Here is a 16292-nt window from a genome sequence, read left to right on the forward strand (position 1 = left end):
CTTATCTTCTTGTGAGCTCAGTTTTAAACATCAAGGTCTTCTTGAGGTCTTCTAAGAATTTTCAGGTCAGTTTTCTGTTTTTTGAGTGAAGCATGTCTTTTCTTATCATGGTCTTTTTTCAGTATTCATATTTAGACTTCATCAGCAATGATGGTAAGCATAATATGTACAATATTCTGGATTCTATAGCTCACTTATTTTCCTAAGCTTTTCATTGCACAAAAATAGGCAAGAATGAATATACTACATAGAAGAGCTACAGTAAAAGAAATGAAAGTTATCTACATGCTATATATTTGAGAGGAATCCTAAAAAAAAAAAGAAAGAAAAAAAAAGAAAGAAAGTAAAAGGAGATGACTAACACTATGTGCTAACGAACGATTTACTTCTTAGGTGAACAAAAAGTGTTAAAAATACTCTCATGAACAGAAATCAGAGGAAGAGAAACTGCATTTTAAGTTCAGTGATGAATCAGAAGAAAAAATCTGGTCACCCTGAAGTAGAAATGGGTGCCATTAAGATTTGTTTTGACAGCAGTTCACCAAAAGCACTTAGCATTGTTTGTTAATACTCACAAACTCAATTTTAAGATCTAGGAGAAAAACAACATTCCGAGTACAGGAAAGGACAAATGGAGCACTCCATGGGATTAGGTGAAGGTTTCTTTGAGTGGAATAACTAATTGCAGATTTCTGTAGAAACTAGTGAAGAAATGAAGGGATAATTGTAGCAGTCAGTAAAATAACTAGAATTAATTTTCAGCCAAAGCAAAATTAGAACTCACTCATACTAAGTCTGATGATTTACTGCAGCAAAACATCATAAACAGCAATAGAAGCTCACAAAGAGAAAGTATTTGATATTGATTTCCCAGACTTGCTTTGCTAAAAATGTATGTAATAAAAATACAAGAGAAAAAAACAACAACGTTGAGATAATTCATTATTTCATGACTGGAGTTTTCTGAAGAGGAAGATACAATGGTTTCTGTGGAGAAGTTTTTAAAGATAGGAATAATACAGCAGTAATTCTGGTCCCTGTTTGACACGCTCATGGAGTCTCACCACACCTCTGACTCCGATGAAGTTTCATCTTATAGATTTGTGTACGTAATATACATCTGACTGAAGTTTGTCTTATTCAGCTATTTATCATATTTTGGTAAACACAACAAACCACTCTGGAAGATTTAAGTCTTAATGACTTCATAGGAAGAAAAACATAACTGCTCTGTTTAAGATAAATTAGAAGTACCTTCTCCAAACATATTTAAATAGAAATAGAAGAACGAATACAAAATGAAATGGATCTACGTATGGTGGTTGAGAACTTTTCTGAAGACAGGAAGTTGCACTCAGAAGTGCAGTGAAAAGCACTGTGAATTAAAACCTACTGCAGTGGTGAGTGTAAGAGAGCTGGAAGTGACACAATCAACCCAAAAAGAAGAGAATGTGGGGACTGATTAGAGAAAGAAATTAAACACAGCATCTGTGTGGTCTTTTGCAGAAAGACAGAACCAACTAATCAGGATTTAACAGTTCAGTATATTTTTTAAACATAGTCACACTGTTTTTCGAAGTGCAAGGTGCAAGCATGTATTTGTAGGCAAAACATAGTGTACGTTTATTCTGAAAGGTTATAGGATCACTGAATCGCAGAACAGCTTGGGTTGTAAGGGACATCAAGAATCACCAAGTTCCAACCACCTGCCACAGCACCTCACCACCCTCTCAGAGAAAAATTTCCTTGACGTGTAATCTAAATCTTTCCTCCATTAGTTAAAAACCTTTCCCCCTTATCCTATCACTAATTACCCGTGTAAAAACCGGATTGTATGGTACTATATGGTAAAGGCATTGTAAAGGTAAAGACACTGTCTGTCAGCTTACAGATTTAAAATCTTTCAACCTGAACCATTTTTGCTCAGTATTGTCACTCTTTTCTTACACAAATTCTTACAGAGTTTCCACCAGTTTCTTCTCTTACAACAAGAATTTTCTTCATAAATAATGGAAAAGCAGCTAACCCTGACCTTTTTCCTTTTTGAAGAGAAAAGGACCAAAATCTTTTCTAATTTGTATTAAATCATTCAGTGCATCCCCAAAGATTACCTTTTATTTTAAATGAAAGAAATATTTGTCAAAACAAATTGGCCCCAGAAGCATTGAAAATGTTTTCACAGTAGAAAACAAAGGGAACAAGGCAACTGAAGTTAAGACACATTCTATGTGCCAATGTCATCTTATTTTGAACTATGTGGTGTCTATACACAAAACCAAACAAAAGCTCATGTCAAACATAAAAATGGAAATCAGATTCAGATCTAAATAACATAGGCAACTGGGATGAAGTTAAAAGTGTTCTCACTTCTTTTTTGCTTTTTTTTTATTTATTTTTTATTATTTGCTTTTTTTCTTATGCAGTAAAATGTGCATCATTTGCAATTAAACAAAAGAGAAAACAGCTTAGGCAAATGGATTTTTTTTTCCCCAGAAAGTGATTAGTTCCTAGCCTTACATGCCACTTATTACACAATCCTACCTAGCCCAGGCCTAGTTCTGGAAAATAACTAGTTCTGGTAAAGGATAGTTCTGGCTTTTACTTCTAACATGAAAAACAGACTACTGTGCATAGAATATGTTTGTAGTGCAGAAGAGGGTCACAAGGCAAGTGAAATGTTGTTTTTTTTTTTTTTATGAAGTAGCACAATTTCAGTAGGACATACTGAGACTATAAAACTAACAAAATTTGTCTCATAATTACTTAAGCTTTCTCTGTCTATCTAAAGAATCTAAAGATTCTGATTCAAAAAGGTTTTTAAGAACACACCCAGTTCATTCTGATAATTTTATGTATTCAAGCTGATGCAAGGTTTTAGTTTGGATAAGAGCTGTTCATGTCAGATACTAAACCTGCCATAACTTCATTTGTAATCCTGTGTTTAGTTATAAAAATATAACACCATACAGGGAAACATGGTAATTACTTACGAATCCACATGATTTTCAAAGGAAAGGAGGATTGGAAAGGGCGATGTCTTAAATGCACACTCAGCAATAGCTTCTATTACTTCCTAAAGAATCAAAATATACACAGTTAGTTACAAACTCACGTCTCTAAAGAAACAGTATTTTCGCATTTAAAAACAGGTAGGACCCCACAGAAATTGTATCCAAACTACCGGAAATCATACTCAGATCTATCCTGAACATCCTTGAAAGATATGCATGAGCTTTTTGTATCAACCACCTCTTTCAGCCTGAACTGAAATCAAATCTCAAAAATGTTTGATGAGCATCCTGCATCATGTTTCTCCAGAAATGACCTACATCTGCCTAAACCAGAAGTTCAAATGTAAAGTCTTTACACAGTGTTGTTCCATGCCTGAAGCTATACTTTTCATGATTTTTTCTGCACAATAATAAACACACTCTAACAAACTCGTATCTTCTACAGAGATATCTTACATCGTACTCATATAATCTACACAAGCAGATACCTGTAAAGTCCTTAGTGACTGACTCACAAATTTTAGTTTTCTGTTTTTTTTTTTTTTTTTTTTTTTTTTTTTTTTTTTTAAGAGAATAACCCCTCCAAAGAAAAGAATCAAAAGGAAGGAGAAAGTTATTCAATTACAATAGCATAGCACTAATCAAATAGGGCTCAAAAACTTTGATAGAAAATGGCAACTGTAAATACAGTAGCTTAATCATTTGGTGACACTAATTTTAGTGAGGTACGTGATACAACGATGTGCTCAGTGTTAAAAATGGTTTACAATTTCCAATTGGAATATTGATCTTTTTTCATGAGAGCTTAGTGAGTACAGAAGATTTCACTGTTCTTGCTGTCAACTTCTGCAACTTAAGAGACCTCATAAGCTTGTTCCATCCCAAATCATAATAATGACTTCTTAAAACTATAAGATTTATTAATCATAAACAAGCACTCCATGGGGGTTCCTTTTATTCACTTTCTGTACTTGAAAAAGCTAGATTAAAAAGTGTAAAAATAAGAAATGTACTTCTTAACATGAAGGCAGACTTTGTGGTACAAACCCTTCTGACTGTGGGCTGAAAGTAATGCATATGCCATCTCAAGATCTGCTGATCTAAGCTACGGTACATCCACAATTTACAGTCTTTACAAAAGCAGAAAAATACACGGCTCAGGCATGAACTATCATGGCTTTCCCTTATAAGATGAGAAAGTAGCTTTTTCAGCACAACCTAAAGGGTGATGAATGACTCCATTTAATAAACTGCAATGATCCAATATGCGAATGCCTCACATATCACTAACCATTGACATGCTTCAACTAAGTCTTAAAAAAAAAGAAGAAAGGCAAAGTATTTATTGGGAGAACAGTAAATGGTGCAGAAGGCTGCACGAATGCAGGTAGGAAGCTGCAGTTTCACAGTAGTGATTCTCCCATGGGCAAGCACACAATGGAGAGATTCCTGCTGCACACTTTCTTTCCAGCACCAGCAAATCATGAGTGCTGATGCCACCTTATATTGGTTATAAAGTGGGATTCTCAAGAGGATCTCTGCCTGTTTTGCCATTGCAAGGGAACAGCAAGGCTGAGAATAGGATCACAAATATTAAGTCTTCTCGCCTAAATGCTTTCTACTCACACCACTGCTATTGGCTTGGTCTCCATCCACTGGCATCCTACCCCCTTTGCTTACAGAGCATGACCCAGGGCTTAAGAGGACTCGAGACAGGGTATGAAAGCACTGCTGAGAGCAGTCTTGAGGCCTTTCATGCTCTTACATACAGCTTTAGCTGTGAATAAATCCATGAAGACATTTTCAACTGCATTCTCAGCTTTTTCAGCTGCAAAAAGGGATAACATTCAGCATGTATGGAGAAGAATAGCCTAAAAGAGTAAAAACCAGGATGACATTGATGAAATGAGGACAAAAACCTCAGATACTGGTTCTGTGGAGAAACAGGCATAATGGTGATTCAGTCCCACAGTGCCTTCAAATGTAAATGTTAATTCTCCATAGTCAGAAAAGAACCACAGGATAAGTGCCACATTTTACTTCTGCTGTAGAATGACTCACCTGAAACAGGCCTCCAAGGTATTTACAAGTACACAGATTCCTGGTTATGGCATGAAAAATACTGATTCCCTATAAGATCACATCCTTGCAGCAGCTTGCAGTCTGCCGCTGAGAAAAACCTTCTAAATGTCATAAAGCAAGGCAAAAAGCTCACAAACAGAAAAAAAATCCATTAAAACCCCAAAACAAAAACTCCAGAAACATATAGGAATATATTGCTATATATTGGAATATATATTGCTATATATTGGAATATATATTGCTACTTTCTCCACACTTTAGAAAGTTTATCTGAGGGAGTGAAAACTGACAGACTGAACACTGTGTGCTGCGGTCACACCAGAAGCATGAACTGACAAATGATTCAGTATTCAAGACCCAGTAATCACTCTGAATTGATCCGTGCGCTTCTGACACATTATTTCACTATCATTTTGCTCCTCTTAATTCAAACAGCATACTTGGAGCGTTGAAAAGAAAAACAGCAGTCAATACACTTTTACAATTTCTGTGTGGAAAAAAAAAAATATTTGCCCTGAACTGACAGACAAAATATACTTGATGCAGTTTAAAACATATTCCACACCTCTCCTGCAAAAACAATGCTTAGAGTTGAACTTCTAAACTACCAGGATGGTTGCTACCAGGATGATTACTCATGGCCAAAGAGGTTGAGAGCTACCTACCCTAATTAAAGGACTTTCAGCAATCAAGCTCTATGCATATAAACATAAATGGTTTTCATCAGTTACGTGAGAAAGTTAATACTGAAAGTGCAAGAAGGTTGTGTTTTACATTTTCCTGTGCTTAATTCAATTGGTGGAGAGTTAGAGAAAATAAATTGACAAAAAGTAAGGAATATTCTGTTGCTGAGTGAAATTTGGTGTTTTGTCTGTGTGGTAGTACTGTTATATTTTTTCCTCAAGGAAGGCATATGAGACAAAGAAAAAACAAATCAGCAGATCATGCTTCAGATGTGGGAGACATACTTCAAATTTTTAACTTGTAGGAAAACCACATCTATCACCTTCAATACAATCAAGTTCAGAAATGGATATTTTTCCACGTCATCTTGCACACAGGTAAGTCTAGAAATATATTTCCATAGCGAGTTAGTGTCTCAGATGAACAAGAATTATTTCTTTGCTCTTCAAGAATGATATCTTGAGGTATCATTACAACCTGTGCTGTCAAACAATATTAATACTGTAGCAAAATACCTCTATCCCATTCCTCTAACACTTCAGATCAAAATCATCTCTGACAATAGCAACAAGGTAACAATTTAATGTTATTGCTAGGGTAGTGCTTCTACCTTTTATTACAGAAAAGGGAAGATGAAATTAAGAAATACAGATGATGAACCTAAGGTTTGAACAGCATTATTATCTCCTCACATTCTCTGAAATTGCTAATTTTTCTCCTCTGGTGCTTCAGAACTGAACCCCAGTACTGGGGATGCGGGTAACCACCAAGAATCTCTTCCTCTGCAAGGTTCAGATCTTCCAGTGATTCCCCATACGCTCTGAAATCTCCTCTTAAAACACCTTACTTAAATTTTTCCTCCCTTCTACCTTGGCGGCGATATTCCAGCAACCAACTTGTCACGCGTTTCACGTGAAATAAGCTGCCCTATCTGAAGCCAGCCCCCCCAGCACGCCGTACTGTAGTACCTTGAAGGATATTTCAGTTGTCATAGTGAACCCGTGCGTAATGACCGGCTCTTCCTCAGCTGTCCGTCCTTTCCAGCAGTCCAGCTCCACACAGCGGCAGCCTGACAGAAGCACTTGCCGATACATCTCCACCGATGAGTTCCCGGCCAGCTGTCCAGCTGAGACAACACAACAAGGACATGAAAAAAGGGAGTCATTGTAGGCCTCAGGAATAAATACGAATAATCTAATGATTATTAGAGTTAACAGCATCTTTTACCCTCAGCTGACAGGAATAACACTCAAAGGCATACAAAATGCATAATGACTTAACGGAAATGACTTAGGCAGAATCAATACCATGGTTTGCATTCTGCCATAAGTAAAACCATTGTGAGTGAGGAGAAATAACTTTATTGAAGCCAATTCATAAAATCCTGTTAGACAGAACTGACATGTAAAAAAATAACTTGGCTCTGTTCTAAAGACTTTGTTACCCTGTAACAAACGTGAAACTCAGAGGCAGCAAGAGTTTTCAAATAATATGTTTGCTGCAAGATAAAATCTACCTCCTGCACAGTCACTAATGGTACCATTACTAGGTCTCAAATCTATATTTTAACATGCTAATGGCTGCATTGAGTTGGTCAGCAAAGTGTCTTGGTGTACGTAGGAAAAAGTTTAATTAGACAACCAATTTCCAACAGTGACCTAATATAAGTCTAAAAGTAAACAAGGAAAACTTAGTTCTTCCCAAACTCAGGAAGTATTTAATATTAAACAAAAAAAATCCAGCCATTGTGTTCAGGGAAAGATATACAGCCACAGTGCTCTCCCATTTCAACAGGCTGGGTTCCACTTGGATGGATACAAATTTCTTCAGGCACAGACAGAAAGGTAATGGAAGACTGGGCTAGTGCTTACTTTCTAAGTTAAGAAAATAGATGCAGATTCCAGCTTTCTAGCAGATGTGTCAAGGTTTTCATGGACTCTTTGGAGGGAATTCACTTGCATTCTAAGCGGGCAGTGAGTTCATTTATGCTAAAGATTCTTCACTAATGAGAGTGACACAAAATATTTTATCCAGGCAGGCATGTAATACAGTACAGACTGATCTTTGTTTTACTGTCTCTTTGGCTCTATGTTTAGGTTTTTTTTCTGGAAACTGTATGTTTCAGTTTGTTTCGCCAAATAGCATTGTCTCTTTTCTCCGTGTTTTTATGTTCCACCATAAACAGTAACAGAAAATCTCTTCTTATTGGAAAATTCCTGTTTACTGTGTATATCTGATTGAACTGGATCATAAATACTCAAAATGTATTAACATTACTCCCATTGAAATCCATAAGATCTCTCAGCATCTGCTGGAACCAACAGGAAATACATGTTAATAACATAATTCAGCTAGTGCTGGAAGGCTCTGAAAATCTAAATGGAGCCAGCAAAGTGATGCTGTGTCCCTTTTTTTCTTCACTTCTTTTGTGTGTTATCCCTTTGATTATGGCAGGTCATCTTTGCTCACACAGTACTGCCTGGTGCTATCCCAGTATCTGGGGTAATCAGTGGCTCTTTGTCTTTACACGTTACAAACAAGCAGGAGCACAGATCAGGGTACAACAGCACACATTTATATGTATTCATATCTAAGCAACTGACATTACATGTGTCCTCTGAGCTCTGCTGCCTGAAGAAGAGCATTCACTTAGAATTTTTTTTTCATGTTCTCTTCCTTTGCCTCTCAAAGCATTTTGATTTGAATTTTGATTAACAAATTATTTTATGATTAACAAGCTACTCTATCTGCTGAGAGATGACTGGTCATTCTTGCTAAGCATTTTGGACTACAAGATCCATAACCTTCAAAAGTGCTTAAGTAAATCATGACATGCATCATTTGCCATCTAACACTTTTCCACACTACCACATTAATAAGGCTCAGCCCTTTTGGAAAGATTCCTGCTAAGGGTAAAGGGTTGTTTAACCTCCAAAAATTCAATCTTAAGAAAGACACTCAGTCTGAGCACAAAATTATAGCAAGGGTTTCAATAATCTCAGTAGCTTATTTTTCTAAATTTAGGTTATTAGAGATGCTTGCTCATTTTTTTTAACCTATATTATTTATTAACTTCTGTCCTGTAATTTGCATCTATTCAAAATTTGCTAACACAGACCTTAAGGGGAACAGCTGCGGATTGATACCTTTAATATCCTGAGTACAGACCAAATTTGTAATACTGGAAATTAAAAACATTATGTACCCCCCTCCACAATGCATATAGTATCTACAATAGTGCCACAATATTTTTACCACCTCATTTCTCAAGTAGAAACAGATTTTGACAAAAAACAGCTTTTCTGATAACATGGAGTCAAATCATATCCGACACAGAAAAAGACACTAAAGCTAACAAACCTGTGCACATGTGTGCAAGCCAAGAATACGACTAATGTTTTCCCATACACACTAGTTCCACCCTTCTATAGCTTGAAGTGAGTTGTTTCTTTGCAAATGCATCTTTGTTGGGCACCTTACACACCTACCACACCATTTTCTCCCAGCATGAAAAAGCAGCTGCATACTCCCTTTGCCCTAAATAAATGTGATGCTAGACCTCATCTCTTCAGGGAAGTCCTGGAAAAACAATCCCTGCTCTTGATCATATGTAACTTGCAACACGCAAACTCAGACCCCTGTGCTACTGAGAGTCTGGCTTTTGACTCTAGCAGTAACAGAACATGCTGTTTTTCAGGTTTTCCAGACACAGTACATTTATCTGAATTTATTCTCCTTTTCAGCTATTTCACCGTGCGCAGAACTGTTGAATTAGATCCCATGCATACCAATTCTACTACTGTTAGTCTAAACAATACTCTTTCCCTACAGCTGTTAATTTTCATGCTTTACAGTGGACCAAGGAAGGACATGTGACTGGATTGGTCCAGCCAGCAGTAGGAATACACATGCTGTCAGTACCAATTCAGCTAAGTGGAAGAGGTAACTCTTGCATACACCAGGAGGGCTGGGGCTAGTTAGCCTCTGAGTCTGCATTTGTGCTTAGCTGTCAGTAGGGCATGGGCAGCTGCACTGCTGTAGCCAGGCTACATGACCGAACTGGCACGGGGTGCATAGGGCCCCAGCAGTGGGACATACTAGACCCTGAATCCTTGCAACCCTCCTGCATGCCCAGCTGAGTCTCTCCAACTGCAATGAAGGCATGAGACACACAGGGTCCTACTAAAGGAGACTTTCCTCTGCTCTTCTCAACAATTTTATCTCCTTAAAGAAGGGAAAAGCAACAGCTCTCTTAATTCAATATCCTGCCACTGGTTGGCCTTAAAACACACACACACACACACACACACACACACACACACACACACAAAAAGAGACAAAAAAGAAACGATAGAAGGCACAGGAGATCTTGAAAACTCACAGAGCAATAGTAGTGAATGAAATACCACTGACAGGTGACAAAACACTTTAATGATCTTGATTTTTCTTCTTGAGAATCCGATGTCAGATCTCATCAAACAATTATTTTTGTTTTTTTTACGCTTTAAGTTGACCTCTGTTGCTACTGGAAACAAACATCCTCTATAAATTTTGGTGCTAACTGCTGATCTGGACTGTAATAATTAGTTCTGCCTTAAGGATACAATCTATTCATTTTTGTTGTTGTCTTTTTCCACGGCTTATATAAATACTTAATATAAAAGCTAGAAACCTTCTCACTTGGAATATGGCTTCAGAATGAGGGTTCAAATTGGCATGGGTGAAAATGGTAAAGGAAGACACATATGACAAAGGTCAATAAGAGGTAAACCGAGATTTAACAGCACAAGTATGAGCATTCAGTTGTCAAAGCAGGAACAAACATAAAAATTTTACATAGCAGGACACCCAAAAGCCAATTGCCGCAGAGGAAGATGCAAGAGATTCTCACACAGATAGGAATCACCAACAAATGGAAGCTGCCCAACATCTGCAGTGTTTGCTGAAAGTTGTAATCTGTACACTGACAGTTCATTTAATCTCAGTCCTAGCTAATCTGACTCCAGATGGTGACATATCATATGCAAAAGCATCAGTTTGTTCATTTAAGGTATTAAACCAATCTTCATTATGATAATGTCTAATTATTCAATACTTAAGTAGCTTTTCCTGCCCCATCTTTGAACTAGGAAGGGATCACCAGGGTCTATCCCTCCTGACCTGGACTCCTTTGCAGCCCACCCTACTTCCCAGGAGAGGTGAAGCCCTTTGTACAAGTGTTTAGGAATTTATTTTCAGAGCAGGGCACCAAACTGGGGCCTCTGAAAATTCCTAAGACCTTCCACAAACATCATCTTTCCTGTGAGAGGGAACAACAGCTTACTTTCCACAGATTTCTTTTTTAGTTGCTAAAGTCAATTGAATGGCTGAAGTAGACACCGTATCTGTGGAAGCTGCTACCACAGAATAGGCCACAGCAAGCAGTGGTCTGCAGCTTCCTTCCTTTGAGGCAAAGTCGTCATGTTCAAATCAACTTCACCTCTAAAACTCAGCCCTTTTCCTAAGTGTTGCACAAGCTTTCATGACATTCTGGAAGGGAATAACGAAATAACCCCTTAAGTTCTACTACCTTCTTGTTCACAGGAAGGATTTGCTGAGGCTGGCAGACACCAGAGCCCTTGGTCTTCAGAGCTGATCACCTGAGCTCAGCACAGCTTGAGGGGCAGGCAGTCAAAAACTGCTCTTGCTCTTAGAACAAGCTCATGCTCAGACTGAGCACTGCCCATCATTCTTTCCTTTCCATATGCTGCCATCATCTTGGAAACTGCTTTGGAGACTCTGAAAATGAAGAAGGCTTCAGGGAAGGGTTGACTGCAGATAATAGGCACCATTTTGACTTAGGAATCACTAAGAACAGAAAAGCTGGAGGATGCTATAGGAGAGACCACAGAATCAATAAAGGAGAAGAGAACGTTTCTCATGAGACCTTTTATAGAAACATCTGAATGTACTGGACTGTAAGCAGGGAAGCAGATGCTGAGGGTGAGTGGGATAGTCCCACGCTGGCTACATGCTCTGAAGTGATAGCTCTGCAACCTACTGCTGCTATTCTTTTTCTTCAAAGACAAAACATATAGGTTTGTGATTTTGATATTTAGCCTGTCACATATACAGCAAGTTGCATAGCCAAAGTGTGCAACATTAGCAATGTTATATAATCATCATTTCTTTTTGACTTTGGGGATTGCTGAGAGAAATGTTGCAAAGTCACTCCCCACTATGACAACAGCAGTAACCTGAGGCAAAGTTGGTAAGAAAACAGAAAAGGAAGTATGGTTGCACTTTAAGGGTTCAAAGGAGTAAATAGAAAAGTAAGTATGACACCAGTGAGAGACAGGAAAAAACAGTTTCCAAAATATATTCCTTTAATCTAGCCTAGGTTCATTTTAAATCACTTCTTTATCGATGAGTTTTTACCTTAAAAATTACATTTCCATAAGAAAAAGAAAGCACTAACACTTCTAAATAAATAATCAGGACTTGATGTACTGCCAAGGGTTTCTACTAAAGGCTAGGAAAATGATCTTGGTAATTAAAAATAAATTCAGAGTGTGCACATGTTTCTTTTTATGTTATAATATTGTTTCTTTGTGTATTCTTTTTCTGGTTTCAAAAAACCAACAAAGGGAAAATCCTTGGTAGAGCATTAAGCACAGTAATAACAAAGTAAGGCTGGATGGAATGGTTTTCTTATTTTTCTAATAATTATCACATGACTAGTTGCTATTTCACAGCTCCAGCAAGGGCGGAGGTGTTACTGGAACTTTGCTTCCAAAGCCATAAACACTTCATCTGGTCCTTTGAAATCTTATTTGGAAAAAGACTAGTTTGTGATCATTAATTTCACAGACTTCAGCTGAATTGAGTCCTTTTTGGAAGACTGAAAATGGTAATGTGATCGTTGTATCTGGTCTGGCCTCAGTGCAAAATCTAAGTCTGTCAGTTTTTGTAATATGTGGATAAAAATCACATCATAAATCTCACTCTCAGCCAGCTGCCACACACTTACTGGACATAATGAACCCACTAAAAGGAGAGGGCATTTGTTTTGTGCTTCTAAATGTGAAAATAGACACTCTTAACTGGAATTTGAAGGAGATTCAAACTAAGTTTGCTCTATACCCTGGGTTTATTCTGATTTACTCCCCACAGTTTACTAAGTCAGAAATTCTATGCTAATAAGCCTGAGGATCATATTTCCAAAAGGAGTTTCTGTATTTCATTGGACATGCAGGTGAAGTAATCTGCAGATGCAATTTTGAGACAACTTGAAGACTTTCACATAAAAATCAAATTGAATTTGGACAGTTTCAGGGTTCTAATTCATAGAATTTTATGGTTCTAGGGTGAATATTCTTTCTGCTAAAATAGAACAAAGTATGTTAGGTTGTCCACATTGTAATTAAAAATTTAGAATGGATTGGACTAATAATGAATTTCCATCCTTAATTCTTTGTTCTTTGGCTTCTGCACCTACAGTCCTTTAGAACATGACTACTCTGCAGTATGGTACTGGCTACATATTCAAAACTGATAGTAAGAAGGGCACTATTTTATCTCTTTGGACCGATGTTTAAGTGGTCTGCAGACATGTGCCTTACACATGTGTACAGCTTTACAGTTTTCTTCCAGAAAATCTGTATAGGAATCATAGAATGGCTTAGGTCAAAGGGACCTCAAAGCCCATTCAGTTCCAACGTCCTGCCATGGGCAGTGCTGCCACCCACCAGCTCAGGCTGTCCAGGGCCCACCTAACTTGGCCTCGAGTGCCTCCAGGGATGGGGCACTCACAGCTTCTCTGGGCAATCCATACTATTGCCCCATTACCCTCTGAGTAAAAAAATTCCTCCTAATACATAAACTAAAATTCCTCTCTTTTAATTTAAAACCGTTCCCCCTTGTCCCTCCTTTTTACTCATGCAAAAAGTCAATTTCCCTCTTGTTTATAAGCTCCTTTTAGGTTCTGGAATGCTGCAATGAGGTCCCCCTGGAGCTTTTCCCAGATTTGAACAAGTCCAGCTCCCTCTGCTTGTCTTTTTAAGAGAGGTACTCCAGCTCTGTGATCATCTTTGTGGTCCTCCTCTATACCTTTCTTGTGCTGGGGGCCCCAGGCCTGGATGCAGTACTGCAGTTAGAGCCATGGAAGAGCAGAGTTGAAGGTGACAATCACCTCCCTCACCCTGCTGGCCGCCCACTGCAGCATTTGGCCTAAGTGGGTCCTAATCCTCTCTGATACAACAATGTCCTACTGGACATAGAAGGCCTGCAAAGTATCACAATTAAAAATCACTCTTATTTTAGAAATGTCTGCAGTTTCCCTAAGAGCAAACATTTTTGCACATTGGAATCATAATTTAAAAGTGGCTGCGCTGATTTTCATTTCTTTTAATTTGGACAAACAGAAAAGCTGTCAAGCCCAATATTTATACGCCTAAGTTTTATCATAAAACACACTTCACAGTCAAGATATAAACCCCTAAAACATAGGTGACTAATGGAAACAATGAGAGCTCATTCATACAAAAGCACTACAAGGTGATGCAGAAAGTACTGCAACAAACACTACCTAGATGAAAGTGACTATCCCATGGCCTGTTAAACTGAACACAGTTTTGTTTATGTTACTTCATACTGGTATCCTGTAGAACTTAGTCAGTAAAGGCAAGACTGTTACTCTAGTAACATTAAAAAACCAACATTATAAATGAGCCATGTTTTTAACACGCTTTGTAGCGTTACTTCTTTTTTTCACTTGATGCTGAGACATTAGTTAACATGACAAGACAAAGCAAAATCAAATCCCTGTACACATATGCTTGTCAAAAACAACTTTTTTAAGGAATCTTAGACAACTGCTGAATGTGGTGTACAATTAATTCAGTTCAGACTCATCAACTAATGCTAACAGGACATTCTGGGTGCTCAATTCTTCTCAAAAAAAAAAAAAAAAAGATAGCACCTAAGAATATCAGCTCAGACATTAGATATGTAATCAAAGACCATATTTCCATTTCTTACTGATATGAATGGGCTGTGAGAAAGCTAGATGCCATAGTCGGACATCTCTAATCAAAGAATCAAAACAAATTTTATTGAACTCATAAGATTGTGAGATTTAATGTTTAGGGTCAAATTTATTAGCCACAGAGATGCTTCCCATTGATTTTGCATACCTGTTCAGCTATCCTTGGTTGCCACAGAAAGCACACACTGCTTCTCCTTAAATAAAAACCTGTTCTCAGAACCCTACCTAAGCAGATGGAAACTTTCCAGGAACTTCATTAAGCTTCATCAGACATCATCTAAACAACACAATTGCTACTCACCTGTTAATGAAGATATATTTGATGGATGAGTTGGAGCAGCTAGAAAAAATAGTGCAACCCTTGCTTCCTTGAAGACTAAGCACTGCTGCTGCTTTTAGTACATTTTATGGTAGACAAATATACTACAAAAGACAAATATACTACAAATTCTTCTAAGAGAAGAAATCAGATCTCTCAAACAATGTACCTGTGAGGTAGGTGTTGTGTGAGGAATTGATGAAATAGTGTGACAGTGGTTGAGACATATCTTCATTTAGATCCAGTTTCTCAGGTGGAACAACACCATTTTCTTCTCCACTCAGATATCGCATAAATCCATCCACTGATATCTGCCCTGAGAGAAACAAATAAAGGCAAATCACCCATTACTTCCGAGTACAGATTTTATGACACACAGACACTATGGCCAAAATACACTTATACCATGATGTATATAACACACTGGTCTTTATCTAGTAATTAATTTAAATATATATTTTTAGAGTCAAGTATTTTTCATCCATATATGTTATATACAATACACATCTCTTTACCTGTACGAAAGGAAGATCCTTTCATAATTAGTGTCTACAGACAATCACAGGGAAGCACAGGGAAATTAAGAGTTACATATTGCTACGTGAATAGAGAGAATAACTTAGAGTGTATAAGGGAAAAAGGTATTTGGGGAACCAAATAAAGCATCTTTGATGGAAGAAACCAAGAAATAAGCAAACAGAACCTCTTAAAGAAACAGGTTAACTTCAATCACTTGAATATGACTCAGTGTGTTATACGAAGGCAACTAAACTGCAAAGCAAACTAACTACTTAGAAAATGAACTACTTCTGAAGTGGGAACTAATCTTTGTTCCTTAAATCTACTACTGCAGGGTTAGTGCTGATTTGTACATTCAGAAAAAAATAAAAATAAAAATCCAGTAGCCTATAATTAATTACTAAAATTAAACTAAACGAATTGGAGATATTTACCTGATATTTTTGTAGTTTTCTTTGGGTTTTATAAGCAGATTTACTTAATTTTTAGCTAATTCAGTTACTTCATATAGTAAAACGGAACTTCTGTACCTTTGGAGAATCCTGAGGCAGCTACATGACTGGTAACTTCCAACAGTGACAATTTCTTACTTCTTGCCTCTACCCCAATATAGAATAGCACAGTATCTCTACTCAAATAATCTTTAGTCAAT

General features: G+C 37.4%; 1 protein-coding gene across 4 annotated transcripts in view; it reads right to left on the minus strand.

Annotated features, from left to right (window-relative positions):
- Nucleotides 1–16292, minus strand: part of PLCB1 (phospholipase C beta 1) — a 367244-nt gene that overhangs the window by 102032 nt on the left and 248920 nt on the right. For all 4 annotated transcript variants that reach the window (XM_065738851.1, XM_065738058.1, XM_065740515.1 and 1 more), the window contains exons 10-12: nucleotides 15291–15437; nucleotides 6746–6903; nucleotides 2991–3073 (exon numbers count right to left, since the gene is read on the minus strand). In XM_065738851.1, coding sequence (XP_065594923.1) covers nucleotides 2991–3073; nucleotides 6746–6903; nucleotides 15291–15437 — 388 coding nt within the window. The remainder of the gene's footprint in view (nucleotides 1–2990; nucleotides 3074–6745; nucleotides 6904–15290; nucleotides 15438–16292) is intronic.

This window comes from Cyrtonyx montezumae, unplaced genomic scaffold (genome assembly GCF_038088225.1).
Source record: "Cyrtonyx montezumae isolate F1298 unplaced genomic scaffold, pur_monq_1.0 scaffold_0, whole genome shotgun sequence".
NCBI classification, from domain to species: Eukaryota; Metazoa; Chordata; class Aves; order Galliformes; family Odontophoridae; genus Cyrtonyx; species Cyrtonyx montezumae.